This window comes from Panthera leo, chromosome D4, assembly GCF_018350215.1.
Source record: "Panthera leo isolate Ple1 chromosome D4, P.leo_Ple1_pat1.1, whole genome shotgun sequence".
NCBI classification, from domain to species: Eukaryota; Metazoa; Chordata; class Mammalia; order Carnivora; family Felidae; genus Panthera; species Panthera leo.
In genome coordinates, this window is record NC_056691.1 from 12,498,228 (window position 1) to 12,515,203 (window position 16,976).

General features: G+C 38.6%; 2 protein-coding genes and 1 long non-coding RNA gene across 7 annotated transcripts in view; 2 read left to right on the forward strand and 1 right to left on the reverse strand.

Moving 5' to 3' along the window:
- CD4H9orf135 (chromosome D4 C9orf135 homolog) overlaps positions 1-4,257 on the forward strand; it is an 83,047-nt gene extending 78,790 nt beyond the window's left edge. For all 3 annotated transcript variants that reach the window (XM_042912061.1, XM_042912064.1, XM_042912062.1), the window contains one exon: positions 3,040-4,257. In XM_042912061.1, the coding sequence (XP_042767995.1) occupies positions 3,040-3,228 (189 nt within the window). In that variant the 3' untranslated portion in view covers positions 3,229-4,257. The remainder of the gene's footprint in view (positions 1-3,039) is intronic.
- Positions 1-16,976, forward strand: part of MAMDC2 (MAM domain containing 2) — a 317,683-nt gene that overhangs the window by 41,924 nt on the left and 258,783 nt on the right. The window lies entirely within an intron of this gene.
- On the reverse strand, positions 1,045-14,819 carry LOC122204520. Its single transcript, XR_006195708.1, has 3 exons — positions 14,768-14,819; positions 8,030-8,072; positions 1,045-1,125 (listed from the first exon to the last, which is right to left on the reverse strand). It is a non-coding gene; the product is annotated as an uncharacterized LOC122204520 (long non-coding RNA).

Consider the following 16,976-nt stretch of genomic DNA (forward strand, 5'->3'; position numbering starts at 1 on the left):
TTCTTACTGACTCTCAAATATGCCTTTTATGGTGTTGGTTTCATGCTAAACTGATTGTAGGAGCAGTACCAATAGCAACCTGGGCTAGATGCTTCCTCATTTCCAGTAATGGAAAAAGAGTTTCTTTCCTCCAAACCACTGAACAAAAGTCTTGGGCTTTACTTTATTTGGACAAACTCAAAACACATGCCCAACACTGGATCAATCACTGAGATCATTGAGAGTGGACATGAGATTATTATAATTGTCATAGGCCAGTTAGATTCTGCCCCTAGAGCTTGCAGTAGGATTGATCTACCCAAATTGTGTGGCCGTCACACAATGGGGGGTGGGAGAAGTGGATTCAGGGTTAACTGGAGTCACTTCTTAAAGTTTTCATGAGCTAATTATACTCACGCCTTCCCAACCCAATATTTACTGACCTCACTTTGATAGCATGAAGTCGGCCATAGCGGGAGTATTTACAACACAGAATTTGGCAATTATCACAAATAAGTTGTGTGGGGTTTTTTTTCTGGTGGGGAACTCACTTACCAATATACCTCTGATGATAGAAGGGACTCAATTTCATGTGTGTACGAGTAGGCAGTAGTCTCTTAACTAGTTTTCCTAACTTTTGGATTGCCCACCCCTACTTATCCACTTTTAAAAAATAATAGCTTTGTTGAGATATAATTCACATGCCATAAAATCCACCCTGTAAAAGTATGTAAGTCAGTGATTTTTGTATATACATAGGGTCATACAATCATCAGTTTTGGAACATTTTCATCACCCCCAAAAGAAATTCCATATGCATTTTATTAGTCACGTTTCTCAACAGATAGATAACCACTAGGATAGACAGAAAGAGAGAGGAGAGGGAGACAGAGATTGATTTATTTTAAGGAATTGGCTAATGCAATATGGAGGATGAGAAGTCCCACAACGTGCTGGCTGCAAGTTGGAAACCTAGGGAAGCTGGTGGCTGTAATTCATTCCAAGTCTGAAGGCCCGAGAACCACGTACCAAGAGCAGGATAAGATGAATGTCCCAGCTCAAGCTATCAGGCAGGAAGGGACTGAATTCTTTCTTCCACTGCCTTTTTCTTCTATTCAGGTCTTCAGTGGATTGGAAGATGCCCACCTACATTAGGGAGAGCAAATTGCTTTACTGAGTGTGCAGATTCAAATGCTGATCTCGTCTAGAAACACCCTCACAGATACAACTCACAAATAATGCTTAGCAAATGCCTGGGTGCCCCGTGATCTATTGGCCACTGCACCCATTAACAGTCTCTCCTCATTCTCCCCCTCCTCCAGCTCCTCACAAAGTTAATTTCTATCTCTGTGGACATTCTTTAGATGGAATCATACAATGTGTAGTTTTTTGGTTTAGTTTCCTTCACTTAGCATAATGTTTTCACAGTTCATCTATGCTACAGCATGTGTCAGTATTTTGTTCACTTTATTACCAAATAATGTTTTTTCACTGTATGAATAGATCACATTTTGTTTATCCATACATCAGTTAATGATATGTGAATTCTTATTGTCATTCTAATTCTAATTACTGTTCTGGAATCTGATCATTTCTACCTTCAGTCGTCAATACCTTCTTGCTGCCAGAATCCTTTTCTTAAAACATCACATTTAATCGTTTCACCTACCTGACCAAAATAAATCATCCTCTCTGCCTAGGGGATGCTAGAGAAACACATTGACCCTGAATTTGAAGTTCCCTTTAGTTTGACAGAAGCTGGTGTAGGAATGAGCAGACCCTGCCTCCCTTTGAGCAGGCAGGTTTGGCCAGTAATGCTCAAATTTCGTTGGAAGGGCCTCTACCAGACCAAAAACTAACATATGTGCCTCAGAGAAATTAGACACTGCCTCTGAAAAACAAAAGCCCAAACTATACAGAAAATAACGTGGATATAATGTAGCTTTAGGATTTTGTGGTTTGTGTTTCTTTTCATCTCCTAATTATTAAGAATTTCATGAGGGTCCTGGAGGGATAATGAATGCATCTTACAGTCAGATAATTAGTTACAAGTCCTGGCTGAATTACTTAATATTAGCATTCCTTAAAATCTCTTTTTCTTGAGATTTTAAGCAATATCTTTTCCTATATGTAAAGTGGGAGTAATAATTCCTATGTCAGAGTCCTGCTATGGATTAAAAGACATAAACACTCAACTACTGTGCCCAACCCATGATAGACACTCCGTAAATACATTGACCCCATACTTATTGTTATGGTTGAATAAATGGTTACATTTTCCAATTATTTTCAATAAAGCCAATCTAAGATTAGAACTATTTTGATGTTCTTTCATTGTTTTATAGTTCTGGTGATTTAATTTCAATATTGTGTTAGTGCTTTAAAATTAGCACCAATTTGAAGCAGAAATTAGATAATGAGTTCAAGGGCTTTATGTCCCTTGTCTACCATTATCCTTGATGTAATCTGAGAGAATCAATATTCCCTTTTGGAAATGGTCAATGACAGTGTCTCATTTTATTACAACAGAAGTTTCTATGAAGTGTTTTAGGGATAAGTACCTTAAACATTATACTGGGTTATCCTGAGGTAAATTTCTCAGAGGAATGAACCCTTGAGTTTGGCATTTACTGGCAAGTCACTTGATAGCGACTATGAAAGATACAACCCAAGATAATATTCTTTGGAATAATTATAACTTATATTCAGTTTAAAAAGATGTTGAATGATAGGTAAATTGTAATTGTTTTGGTCTTACGTAGATGATCATGAAATTTAAACTGTTCTTTGTGCCATATATTTATGGTTTAGAAAAATTTTACATGTATAACAATTCATCTTTTTAGCTTTATAAATAAAAGAACTAGATTCTTCTTTCAGAATTAAAGTATTTGTAAATGAAACAATAGCCATATTTTCATTGAAGCATTTGTAACTTGAGATATTAAATTGTGTGAAAATTAAACTTGGATCTTAATAAGATCAACTTTTAGAAATCACTCGTTTTTACGTATTTCGGTCATTCAATATTATTTCTCTTTCTCCCCCTCTCCCCCATAGGATTATCCTTGTCAAGATGATTATTCAATAGTGCACAGAAAATGCCGTTCTCAGTTCACAGATCTAGATGGTTCCAAAAGATTTGGCATCAACACTTGGCATGATGAAAGTGGGATTTATGCTAATTCATATATAAAACAAAAACTCTACCCATTAACTGGTGGTCCTATTGTCCCCTTTTTAAAATAATATATGGAATCAGATTCTCTAACTAATGAAAGAATAATGGATATAACAGTTGATTTGCTATCCTAATAAATGCAATGGAAATGGTGTTACTATAGTAGATTCCTTTAAAAACAATATCTTAAATATTCTAGGCCATCATGTATCTATCCTTCTTCTCATAAAGCTACTCTGGTATTTCCCAAAGTTTAATGTGTATACCAGGGAAGGTGTACAACACAATTCTAGATGGTAATTGCTGGAATTTTCTTTTATTTATGGACTATGTATTTATTTTAAATTTTATTAGAAAAAATGTATAAAGCTAGCACAGTCAAGCTTATGATTGCTTAGAATGGATAAATTTTTTAAAAAGTAACCCAACTTAAATTCCACTTTTAAGGGAATAAAAACATACATGGTACTCAGATTTGACATGAAAGTCAAATGGCTGAAGTTTGGGCAACACAAGAGAGAGAGAGAGAAAGAGAGAGAGAGAGAGAGAGTTGCAGTGGAGGTGGGTGTGTATCTATTATAGACTTTGGTTTATCTATGCTGGCTAACTGCAGTGTGGATTGTTTATTCAGCATAGTGCTTTTCCTTATTTAAGACAATACTTTTTGAGCATATGGAATAGGAGAGATGTAGCCAGAATCTTAGTGAAACTTTAGGGTTTGATGGGAAAACTTTAGGGTTTGATGTCTGCATCTAATATTATATTTAGAAGAAATCTTAGCAGTTGTTTTGACTTAACATCCCATTTTACAGATGAGCAAACAGAAGCTCACAGAGATTTAAACAGGTTGCCCAGAGGTACATAGATAGCAGATTCTAATTGATTTTTGAAGTACCTTTGACCTTTTCTTTCTTTGGAGGGTGAGTTTAACTATTTGGTCAGCCTAGGATTAATTTGCTGTCATTATTTTCTTTAAAAAGTAAATTCATGAAATAGCACTTATGATAAATGCTAATTTAGCATTGCCTCCAACTCTTGATCAGCAAATTATGGTGGAGACCATAAGCCTTGTGAGTGGAAAAATGATAACTAATAAAGAAAAAGAAAATGTGGATATGCCTGGTAATCATTCATCAGCAGAATTTGACTATAATAATCTGCATGTACACACAATACACATGTATATATTATACATAAATATGTATATTATAAGCATAATGTTAATTCTTATTTTTAATTGAAGTATAGTTGATATACACTATTATATTAATTTCAGGTGTACAACTTAGTGATCTGACAATTATATACATTACAATACGCTCACTATGGTAAGTGTAGTTGCCATCTGTCACCATAAAGAGTTACTATAATATTTCTGGCTATATTCCCTATGTTATACTTGTCATCCTCTTAGCTTATTTATTTTAGGACTAGAAGTTTTACCTCTTTTATTTTTGAGAGAGAGAAAGAGAAAGCGCATGCACAAGTTGGGGAGGGGTAGAGAGAGAGAGGGAGACAGAATCCAAAGCAGGCTGCAGGCTCCGAGCTGTCAGCTCAGAGCCTGACGTGGGGCTCGAACCCACAAACCCTGAGATCATGACCTGAGCCAGAGTCAGAAGCTTAGCCAACTGAGCCACCCATGCGCCCCTGGAAGCTTGTACCTTTTAATCTCCTTCACCTATTTCACCTATTCTTCACCACTACCCTTCCCTCTGGCAACTACCAGTTTGTTCTCTGTATTTATGAGTCTTTTTCTGTTTGTTCATTTGTTTTGTTTTAGTTTCCACATGTAAGTTAAAATCGTATAGTATTTGCCTTTCTCTGTCTGACTTATTTAACTTAATGTAATACCCTCTAGGTCCATCCATGCTGTTATGAATGGCAAGATCTCATTTTTTTTTCATCGCTAAGTAAAAAAAGCCACTGAAAAAGAAAGGTGTACCACATCTTTATCTGTGCATCTATCAGTGGACGCTTAGGTTGGCTATTATAAATGATGCTGCAATAAACACAGGGGTGCATATATCTTTTTGAATTGGTGCTTTCATTTTCTTTAGATAAATACCCAGAAGGACAATTACTGGGTTAATAGTATTTCCAGTATTTGCATTTTTAATTTTTTGAGGAACCTGCATACTGTTTTCTATTGTAGCTGCACCAATTTACATTTCTACCAACAGTACAAAAGGGTTCCCTTTTCTCCATATCCTCACCAACACTTGTTATTTCTTATCTTTCTGATACTAGCCATTCTCACAGGTATGAGGTAATATTTCATTGTGATTTTGCTTTGCATTTCCTTGAGAATTAGTGATAGTCTTCTTCAGAAAAAGACATGCCCCTCTGCCCATTTTTCAATCAGATTATGTGTTTTTTATGTTGAGTGGTAGAAGTTCTTTATATATTTTGGATACTAACCCCTTATTGGATATATCATTTGCAAATATCCTCTCTTATGCACTTGGTTGCTTTTTGTTTTGTTGATGGTTTCACTGTGCAAAAGTGAAACTTTTTTAGTTTCATGTAATCCCAAATGTTTATTTTTGCTTTTGTTTCCCTGACCTGAGGAGACAGATCCAGAAAAACATTACTAAGACTAATGTTTAAGAGTTTACATATGCCTATGTTTTCTCTTGGCAGTTTTTGTTTTCAGGTCTTACATGTAGGTCCTTAATCCATTTCGAGTTTATTTTTGTGTATGGTGTAAAAAAGTGACCCAGTTTCTTAATCTGTTGCATTATAATGTTAATTCTTTATATATTGCCTATTGTAGTGGCTACCTGCCTAGGATTACCTTTCCTTCCACCAACTATAAATTCAAGTTTAATCACCCCTAACACTCAATAACATATCTAGGGTAGACAGCTGTTTGAAGTATGCGAATACAAATGAATAGCTACTCATCATTTGGTTTTGTTCCCTTTCTGTAAGGAAAAAGTCTTAATGGCCATATCATTATCTTTGAACAATGCCTGGTACCTAGAAAATAAAATTAATCTGCTTTAGCAGAAATTCTGTATTATCAGAATGACTAACATCACAGTTTGCATAATTGGCCTACGTGTACCATGAGGGATCCACGTAGAAATCCGCTTTGGGAGGAGCCTGGGTGGCTCAGTCAGTTAAGCGTCCAACTTCGGACTCAGGTCACAGTCTCGCCATTCATGAGTTCGAGCCCTGCATTGGGCTCTGTGCTGACAGCTCGGAGCCTGGAGTCTGCTTCAGATTCTGTGTCTCCCTCTCTCTCTGTTCCTTCAGCACTCGCGGTCTGCCTCTGTCTCTGTTTCTCTCAAAAATAAACATTAAAAAAAATCCACTTTGGTTTGGTTTAGAAGGAGAATAAGAGATTATATTTGAACTAGTGAAGTAAAATGGCACACTGAAATAAAGAATACAGCAGAGATTTGCTCCATTCCAAATATTCACTTGCCATCCATTAGTGAATGAGTGAATGAGTGAATGTTGGACTGAATGAACTTTACAATATTACTCTGAAACCCAGGTCTTATAGGTGCAAGTATTTTGCATTGCTTTGGATTTCGTTAGATAACTGCTTCAGTGGTTTATCTTGTTAGTATCAAAGACCATTTGAAACAAGAAAAATTGGAGCTTTGATTTGATCATTGGAAATTTCTTCTTTAGAAAGTAACCACAGAGTCTATTTATTTCCACATGCATACTTTATAGGATTTCACCCAAGGCACCAAAATAACTATCTCTTGTGTGTTGTATATATTTATAGTGTGTGTGTGTATCTATCTATCTATCTATCTATCTATCTATCTATCTACACACACACGCACACACACACACACACACACACACACACACAAATTTGTTCCATAGCTTCCTTTTGGGCCTTGTGTCTGTTCTGTCAGACCTGTTGGTGTGAGCCCACCATGGCAGATGCAGACTGCTGTGGGGAGTGTGGGAGATTGGTTGGGCAAATCCTAAGTAGATCTACTGCAGTGGTGGTTCTTTTTTTTTTTTTAATTGTCAATTTACCTAACATACGGTGTAGTCTTGCCTTTAGGAGTAGATTGCCATGATTCATCACTTACATACAATACCCTTTGCTCATCCCAACAAGCGCCCTCCTCAATACCCATCACCCACCACCCCCATTAACCCTCAGTTTGATAAAGAGTCTCTTATGGTTTGCCTCCCTCTCTGTAACTTATTTTTCTTTTCCTTCTCCTATGGTGTTCTGTTAAGTTTCTTAAATTCCCCATATGAATGAAACCATATGATATCTGTCTTTCTCTGACCGAGTGACTTCATCTAGCATAATACCCTCCAGTTCCATCCACATTGCTGCATATGGTAAGATTTCATTCTTTTTTATTTCTGAGTAGTATTCTAGTGTGTGTGTGTGTGTGTGTGTGTGTGTGTATACACACACACACACACACACACACACACACACACACACATATATATATATATACACACACACACACACCACATCTCCACATCTTCTTTACCATTCATCAGTTGATGGACATTTGGGCTCTTACCATAAATTGGCTATTGTTGATAGTGCTGCTATAAACATTGGGGTACCTGTACCCCTTCGAATCACCACTCCTGTATCCTTTGGATAAATTCCCATAATGGTGGTTCTTGAGTTAAATTTGGCTTACAGGTAAGTTTTATATGGTCTTCATGATGTTTTTTTTTCATTAATTAAAAGAAATCAAGCCAAATTATATAAATTAGGACATTTTACTTAAATGTCTGGATTTTCATGCCCTTGACAAATTGGCAGATCTGGCAGCAGAAGGCCTCATTTTAATACAGCAACAATCAGCAGGGGGGAAAGCATTCCTTTGATGGGGGCTAAGATCATCATTTTGCTGCAGTTCTTACCTGGTACACTTCATTCATTTATGGAGGCCTTGTGACCCTTTACCTAAGGAGAGGCAGGACAAACATGATATAATTAAGTTGTGTAGTGGAGGGGAATGGATGGCAGAAAAATGGCAAAACTGGCAGCTTCTTGGTTACTAAGGCTAGGTTAGTAAAGGTAGAGACTGAATCCTAGTAGAAGGGACATAGCAAATCTGGTTGAGTTCGAGTAGGAGTTAAGATCCCAGAGTATGTGATGAAGAAAATAGAGATGGGGAGTCGGCCAGGGGCTTCACTTTAGAAGTACAGAGGAACCTCAAATCCACTGGATTATACTAGAAATCCATTTGGCAGTGAGGGAGGAAGTAAGCATACTAGACCCAACCCCTGGGATATGGAGGTGGCAGATGAAGATAAGCAGGGCCTGGCCAGCTTACTGGTTTACTTAGAAAGGAAAGCCCTGGATAACAGTGTTCCAGAAGTATAGGGAAACTCCAGATTCATAAGACCCCAGGCAGGAATGGGAAGATTCTTTCTCAAAGCTGTGTTGACCAGCAGCTGACTTAATTTCAGCGACAATGGTGGGCAATTTGCCAAGAACTGGAAGCCCACTCCCAAATAGCTGAGATGGGACAAACATGAAGCAGCCATTATATGTCAAAGCGGAAAACCCAAAATCTCACACAGTAAATTAGTGTTCCCAATTAAGATCATAAGCTTTATAACATTTTCGTAAGCTTTTATTGAGGTATGATTCTGAACCATCAACTTCACCCTTTTAAAGTGTATGATTCAATGCTTTTTGGTATTTTCACAGAGTTGTGCTCCCATCACCACAATCAATTTTAGAACACTTTCATCACACCTAAAAGAAATTCCATATCCATTAGCTGTCATTCCCCATTCCCTCCCAATCTCTCAGTCCTAAGCAACCACTACTCTACTTTCTTTCTCTATAGATTTGCCTATTCTGAATATTTTATATAAGTGAAATCATACACTGTGTGGTCTTTGTGTCTAACTGGTTTCTTTCACTTAGCATAATGTTTTCAAGCTTCATCTATGTTGAATGAAGTTGTCAGTACTCATATAGATATACTACAATGTATCCATTCATCAGTTGATAGACGTTGGGTTACTTCTACCTTTTAGCTGTTATGAATAATGGTGCTGTGAATATTCGTGTATGAGTTTTTGGGTGAATGTATGTTTCCATTTCTCTTGGGTATATACCCAGGAGGGGAACTGCTGTGTCGTATGGGAACTCTGTTTAATCTTTTGAGGAACTGCCAAATTATTTCCTAATGTAGCTTTACCATTTTACATTTTCACTAGCAGTGCATAAGGGCTCCAATTTTTCCATATCCTTACCAACATCTGTTGTTTCCCACTGTTTTGATCATAGCCATTCTAGTTGGGGAGAAGTGGGGTCTCATTGCAGTTTTCCTTTGTATTCCCCTAATGCCCAATGCTGTTGAACATCTTTCCATGTGCTTATTGGCTATTTGTATATCTTCTTTGGAGAAATCTTAATTCATATCCATTTTCCATTTTTAATTGTGTTATTTATCTTTCAAGATCATAACCTTTTGTAACATAATTTTTAAAAAAATGGTACACATAATCTAAAAAAAAAAAAGATTTTTGTTCTGAACTTGAGAAGCAGCCTGGAAGATTTCATTTAGAATCAAATATTGGAATTTCTGTTACAAAGTGACAGTATTTGAAAATGAAGAGAATCCTGGAAAATTTTGGAGGCAGGCACTGTCGTGTGAAGATTTGGAATGCACGGGTGTGTGTTTAACCAGTGTTTTTGATAATGTTGATACAGTAAGTCAAAGTAATACTGAGATTATTTACGAAATGCTATGGAAATGTATTCTTTTTTTTTATTAAACATTTTTTTAAATATAATTTATTGTCAAGTTAGCTAACATACAGTGTATACAGTGTGCTCTTGGCTTTGGGAGTAGATTCCCATGATTCATCGCTTACATACAACGCACAGTGCTCATCCCAACAAGTGTCCTCCTCAATGCCCATTACCCATTTTCCCCTCTCTCCACCCTTTCCACCCTCAGTTTGTATTTAAGAGTCTTTTATGGTTTGCCTCCCTCTCTGTAACTATATATTTTTTTTCTTTCCCTTCCCCCATGGTCATCTGTTAAGTTTCTCAACTTCCACATATGAGTGAAAACATATGATATCTGTCTTTCTCTGACTGACTTACTTCACTTAGCCTAATACCCTCCAGTTCCATCCACGTTACTGCAAATGGCAGGATTTCATTCTTTCTCATTGCCAAGTAGTATTCCATTGTATATATAAACCACATCTTCTTCATCCATTTATCAGTTGATGGACATTTGGGCTCTTTCCATAATTTGGCTATTGTTGGTAGTGCTGCTATAAACATTGGGGCACATGTACCCCTATGAATCAGCACGCCTGTATCCTTTGGATAAATTCCTAATAGTTCTATTGCTAGGTCATAGGGTAATTCTATTTTCAATCTTTTGAGAGACCTCAACACTGTTTTCCAGAGTGACTGCACCAGTTTGCATTCCCACCAACAATTCTCTTTTTCCATGTTGTCGCCAACATCTGTTGTTTCCTGAGTTGTTAATTTTCACTACTCTGATTGGTGTGAGGTGGTATCTTAATGTAGTCTTGATTTGTATTTTGTAGAAATGTATTCTTTAATTTTTTTATTACATATTTCTACTTTTCACCTATCAGGATAGTAACTTAGGCTTGCTGTCTAGGAATCAAACTCATCTCATTTTCCAACACTCTTCCCTCATACTAAAATCTCCCCTCTAAGTGTTCATGAGCACCTTTGACAGTCTAAAGAAATCCAGACCTTTTACCCTGTAAAAGTTACAAATATTCCTGTGAAGAGAACATTGGGAAACACTCTGGCATCATAAGTAATGAAGCTTTCCTCTGGAAGATGATGAAATAAATTGTGAGTGTTTAGCAAGCTACTATTAAGGTCTGTGTGTCCATCTCTAGAAGACAAAGTATACATGTATGTACACACACACAATGTATTTTTGTAGGGCAACCACAAAAGAGAATATGTAATTTTATCAACTAGCATTTGCTAACCATGTGGTCTCCTGGGTGGTCTCTCTAGTCTGGGTGGCAACAACTGGGGCTGGATGGTCTGGGATGGTCTCACTCACCTGGCTGGCTCTTGGCTCAGAGTGAGCTGGAGGTCAGGGATGCCCTTGCTGGGGGTCATTCATCATGAGGCAGAGAGGCTGAGCAGCAGACTGGGCTTGTTCACATGGTGATGGCGAAGTCCCCAAAAGCAGCGTGTGGGGAAGCCTCTGTACACAAGGCTTTTCAAACATCTGCCTGTGTCATATTTACTACAGCCCAGCTGGAGCACGTCCTGGGGCCATCCCAGAGTCATAGGTGGGTTCTCCCAAAAAGTGTGGATAAGAGGGGGTAGTTTGGTCCCTTTGTACAGTCTACCAGAGTACTGTTGTACTCTTGTGAGAAGTCCTTTTCTGTACAGAAATTGTGCCTCTTCCCTTTAGTATTTCTTTTTTTTTTAATTTTTAATGTTTATTTATTATTGAGAGAGAGAGAAAGACAGGGTGTGAGCACAGGGGAGGGGCAGAGAGAGGGAGACACAGAATCCAAAGCAGGATCCCGGCCCTGAGCTGTCAGCACAGAGCCCGACGCGGAGCTTGAACCCACAAACTCTGAGATCATGACCTGAGCTGAAGTCGGATACTTAACCAACTGAGCCACCTCGGCTATCTCCCCATTTGGTACTTCTATTAGAGAAACAGAGAGACCTTTTCCATTTGTCTTAAGTTGGTAACATAATTTGGTGGCTTTTTTTTTGTTGGTTTTTATGTTTTTGTTTTTGTTTTTTTGTCACTTCAGACCCTTGCTCCTGTCATTGACAGTCCTCACAATGCTTAGTTATGGGTTGGGATAACTCTTCCAGGCCCACTCCTAAGACAAAGTGAATGCTCCAGTCAGGGTTCACTGGATAGCTGAGATAGCTAGCTGAGAACTGTGAAGTTCCTTCTTTGGTAGACAGCTGGAAATAGCAAGTAGAGAATAAAGGAACACGAAAAATAACCTGTTGACTTCTATCTCCTACTGTCCTAGAACTATCTCATTGCAACGAAAGGATCAAAGCAGTTGGCACATTGTAGGATAGCGTCATCCACCCAAAATACTTCATACCTTTCCAGGAGCTTTATGGATACCCCGAAACCCAGTCATCCAGGGTTGGAAGTTGGAGAAGGCAACAGTTACATGGGAGAGGAACATGACCTGAGTTTTCTAGAGGTTAAGGTCAGGGGCCAGACGTAGTATAGAATTTCCAGGTCTAGAGTCAGCTAACAGGGTTGAGAACCAACATGTGCCAGTGCTTTTAGTATATTTACATGATTCCATCATCACAACAACTTAATGGATATTGTATACGTGTGTGTACATGAATGTGTGTGTGTGTATGTATGAATGTGTGTGTGTATGATTATCATTACTTCTGTTTGGCATTTAAGCTTCCAATTGGTGAAGTGACTTTTGGAATTAGAACCAAGAACCCTAAAAATAAGCCCAGAACTTTCTTTAGATGCTCACTGTTAAGACAAATATGATTCAACTCATAGTGATTAAGGAAATACTGTTCATTTAGCCTGTGACTTTTCAGTGGCCCATATTCTGGGCAGTTTGCCAAGTGGTCACACAATCCATGTCCCACCGATTCTCCCAACAGAAAATCAGCTCTGTACTTCCGTAGCCTGACCACTTTCTACCTGGTATTGTATGGATGTGCAGCCTTGTTTTCCCATATTATTCATTGGCCATTGTTTTTATGAATCAGAGTTAAAGTGTGAGAGAAGTAAGCATGCTATGGACTCAGAGAGGCTCAAAACATAAAATTGTGACTTTTTTTTTTTTTACTGTTTTGAAAAATATGCTTATCCCCAGTGAAATGGTCCCTAATTCTCTCCCCAAGTCTGGAATCGGTTGCTTCCTCCACCGTTTGTGACTTTTGTATGAGTCTCTCATGGCACTCACCTGATTATCTTATGGCCATTTCACAGGGGTTCTTGAAGAGTAGGGATCATTTCTACTCGTCTGGGGGCCACGTGTTTCTAAAGCACAGTGGGCACTCGGAAGTGCTGAAGGAATTTGCATAAAGACCCCTGTCATAATCCTATGCCATTAGGAATGAGTGCATGGGTAACTGATAATTGCAATCCATGGAATCGGAACGGCTTTGGCTAGAAGGATTCAGATAATTAGCATGTTTGTATTACCAAGGGCTTCAGTGGTAATCTTGGGAAATGGGAGGAGTTGGCAAAATTGGCCTAAGAAAGTTTCATGCACTGAGGGCAAGACAGTTTGCCAGAGCTTCCATCAGTCCGACTGCAATCATTCTTGCAGTAAAACACTGTTCGTTTGTAAGCCAGAGCACCAATCAGAACAAACACCGCTCCTGTGGCAGGTAAGAGTTGAATGCTATCATGTGATAGGCACGATACAGGCAGCTGCTGAGCCTGAGGGCTGAAAAGATGGTGTGGAAGAGGGGCTGAGAGGAAAATTGTTTTAAGGAAATGCTGCACCAAAGAAAAAGCAGTGTGCACACCGCCTTTCTGTGGTCCACAACCACTGTACACATTCGGTTATCTAAAGTGTAACTGCCCACAGAAGCTATAAACTTGGAGGACAGTGGTGCTGAATTGGATGTTTGAGACTTAATGTTTAAAGCGGTATAATTAGCCTCTTTGTGTTTGCCTCAAGCCTCCTCACTTAAATTTCTTAGTACGGAAAATGAAATTGTTCTGTAAGTTCGCTAAAGGTTACTGGCGACAACTCATTATATCCCTGCTCATGGTGCCTTGTCTTTATTTTATGGGCTTGAAAAATATTTATGAATAAGTGACAGAGTTTTGTCATTTTTGTATTCCCCTGAACACAAACACCACGTGGTTCTTACAAGTCACTTTCCTATCACAGACTGGGAACGGACAGCAGCCGTCTCGGAGAAGTAAAACAAGCTCTCTCCCCCCCAAGAAAGCTGCAATATATAATCAAAATGAGGTATGGGAATGACAGTCAAGTTTGACTTCTTCACAGTGTACCTATTTACAGCACATGGATGACCAAGAATTAACCATGGAATAGGTATTCTATTGAGCTGCAATTCAAAGAAAAAAATTACACAGGGGGCGCCTGGGTGGCTCCATGGGTTGAGCATCTGACCTCTGGCTCAGGTCATGATCTCATGGTTGGTGAGTTCGAGCCCCTGTGGAGTTTGCTGCTGTCAGCACAGAGCCTGCTTTGGATCCTCTGTCCCCCCTCTCTGCCCCTCCCCTACTCATGTGCGGACTCTCACTCTCTCAAAAATAAATAAAACATTAAAAAAAGAAAAAAAATGCTAATGATAGGTGCCAATTCCCATCTTCCAGGTAAAACTGTTATTTTAAAACTCATATTCTCTTTCTGAAAGCTTAATTTATATTACCAGTACTCAGATCTTAGAAAATATAGAAGCTGGCCAAATAGTGAAATTTGAAACAGAAAAGGTATGTAGTCTGCAGTCTTGGTGTACAGCAATGAGATGTATTTGTAGAAAAAAAATGCTCTCCTACCTGGGAAACTTTTTCAGAATGTAATTAGAGTGATGTTATTATAGGCATACATTAGTTCACATACTTTTGCCTGCAAGAAACAAAATTATTAAACTGATTTAAACAATAAGCACATTTATGATCTCACCTAACAAGAAGTCCAAGGGTAGGGCAGGTCCCTAGTCTGCTAACATCCAGCCTCTGCACGAATCTTGCCTCTGCCTTCCTCACACTGGCTGCATTGTGGTTGAAGCTGTTGTAGCCGTCATGTCCAGACATGAGGATGTCCAGAGGAAAAAGAATGATTGTCTCTCCTTGAGTGCATTTCTCAGGAGTTGGGAAAGCTTCCCCAGACGTCTCTATCATGCAATCTCAGTGGCCAGAATTGGGTTACATGTACATTCCTGAAACCCAGCAAGGGGAATGCCATGATTAGGTTAGACAAACCAGAATCTTCTCCTGAGCTGCATGCAAATGGGGATAACTTCTTCTGGATTCCGTTGCTTGGTTACATCAGCCAAAGCAAGGTCCTTTCAGGAAGACAGAAGGAGGGAAACAGATGTTGGGCAGGTAGCCAACAGAGTCTGCCCAAGGGGTCACCTGGACCCTGGCTATCCCTTTTCTTTTCTTACAAATAGATGCTGTCATGGTACTCTGCCCAAGAAAAATGAGTTTCTCTTAAAAAGTCAAACTACCTTGAGCAAATTGTGTTTTGCTTATTTCCGTTACGGGGGCATGAGGATGCATTATATCATGCAGCATGTGACACTCTACTTGAAAATCTCCATTCACTGTCTCTGCCCTCACACCTCTTCCTCTCCCCCCTTCTCTTGTGTCATCCATTCACCCAAACTCTCACAAGTCTCTCCCCCTTTCTGTCTCAGGAATTGAACTCACCCTCACATGTGGGGAAGGTCTGCCTACTATTATTGATTTGAGGACCTGGAAGCCCAGCCTCCACCCTCATATTTATTAAAGTATTCATTTACTCACTAATTGTGGAGAAAATAAATTTTCTTCATAACATTACATACAGAAAAGTCTTTAATACTCTCTATTCTCTTTGGAAGTGTAAATCACTTGAAAACTTGGTATTTTAACTAATATTAGGCAAAGGTTACTTGTGACCTATCTCATGAGTGATTGTAATGGATCGGAGTGCTGAGACTGTATAGTGGAGGACTTTTGATCAATAATCATCAATAACTCCAGCCCTGACCTCTCTCCTGAGCTTGACTCTCACATATACTGTTCATCTGTACCAGAGAGTAACGGAGCCTCACTATTGTTCAAAATGAAATAATTTTCCATTGCAAACTTGTCCCTCCTGTTTCCTGCTGCTATTAACAGCACCATCCTCCTCCTCCCAACACTTGTCTGAAGTTTCTTCCTCCCTTGTTCTTCATATTAGTCTAGCATTTCCCAAAACTGATCTGGGAGTATTGGCATTCCTTGAAGAAAGTATTACAATCAACAGCAGCAACACGTTGAGAAGCAGGCTTATAAATACAAAGAACAAACTGGTGATTGCTAAAGGGGAGGAAGGATGGGCGAAATGGGTGAAGGGGACTAAGAGGTCCAAAATGTCATTATGAAATAAATAAGTCACAAGGGTGGAAAGTACAACATAGGATATATAGTCAATAACATTGCAATCATGTATGGTGACAGATGGTGACTGTATACTTACCTTGGTGAGCACTGAGTAATGTATAGAATCGTCAAATTAGGGGCGCCTCAATCAGTTGAGCCTCCGACTCTGGATTTCAGCTCAGGTCATGATCTCATGGTTCATGGGTTTGAGCCCCGTGTTGGGCTCTGTGCTGACAGTGCAGAGCCTGCTTGGGGTTCTTGCTCTCTTTCTATTTCTCTTGCTCCCTCTCTCTCAAAATAAATACACATTTAAAAAAAGGAATTGTCAAATCAATATGTTGTGTACCTGAAACTAATATAGCATTGTATGTCAACTATACTTCAATAATAAATAAATAAATAAATTAATTAATTAATTAATTAAAAATAAATTAAAAAAAGAAATGTTCCATACTCAGATGTCTTCGGGGAATGCCGTATACCATATCCCTATCTTAGAGCATTATGATGCACATTAAAGATCCTGAAAACTTCTGTAGAACAGAAGGCAATTAAACCCTGTTTCATCTGGCATTTCCCAGATTTACTTCATCACACAATCATTTTTTCAGGGAATATCTGTTCATAGCTCATAGGATCTTAGTATTTCATGGAAAACAGGAGGGAAAACATTGATCTAAGCAATTTTTAAATCAAGATGAGGGACAAATTTAATATTTACTTAGTATTTAGTAAGTACCATATACTTTATAGGTGAAGTTGAT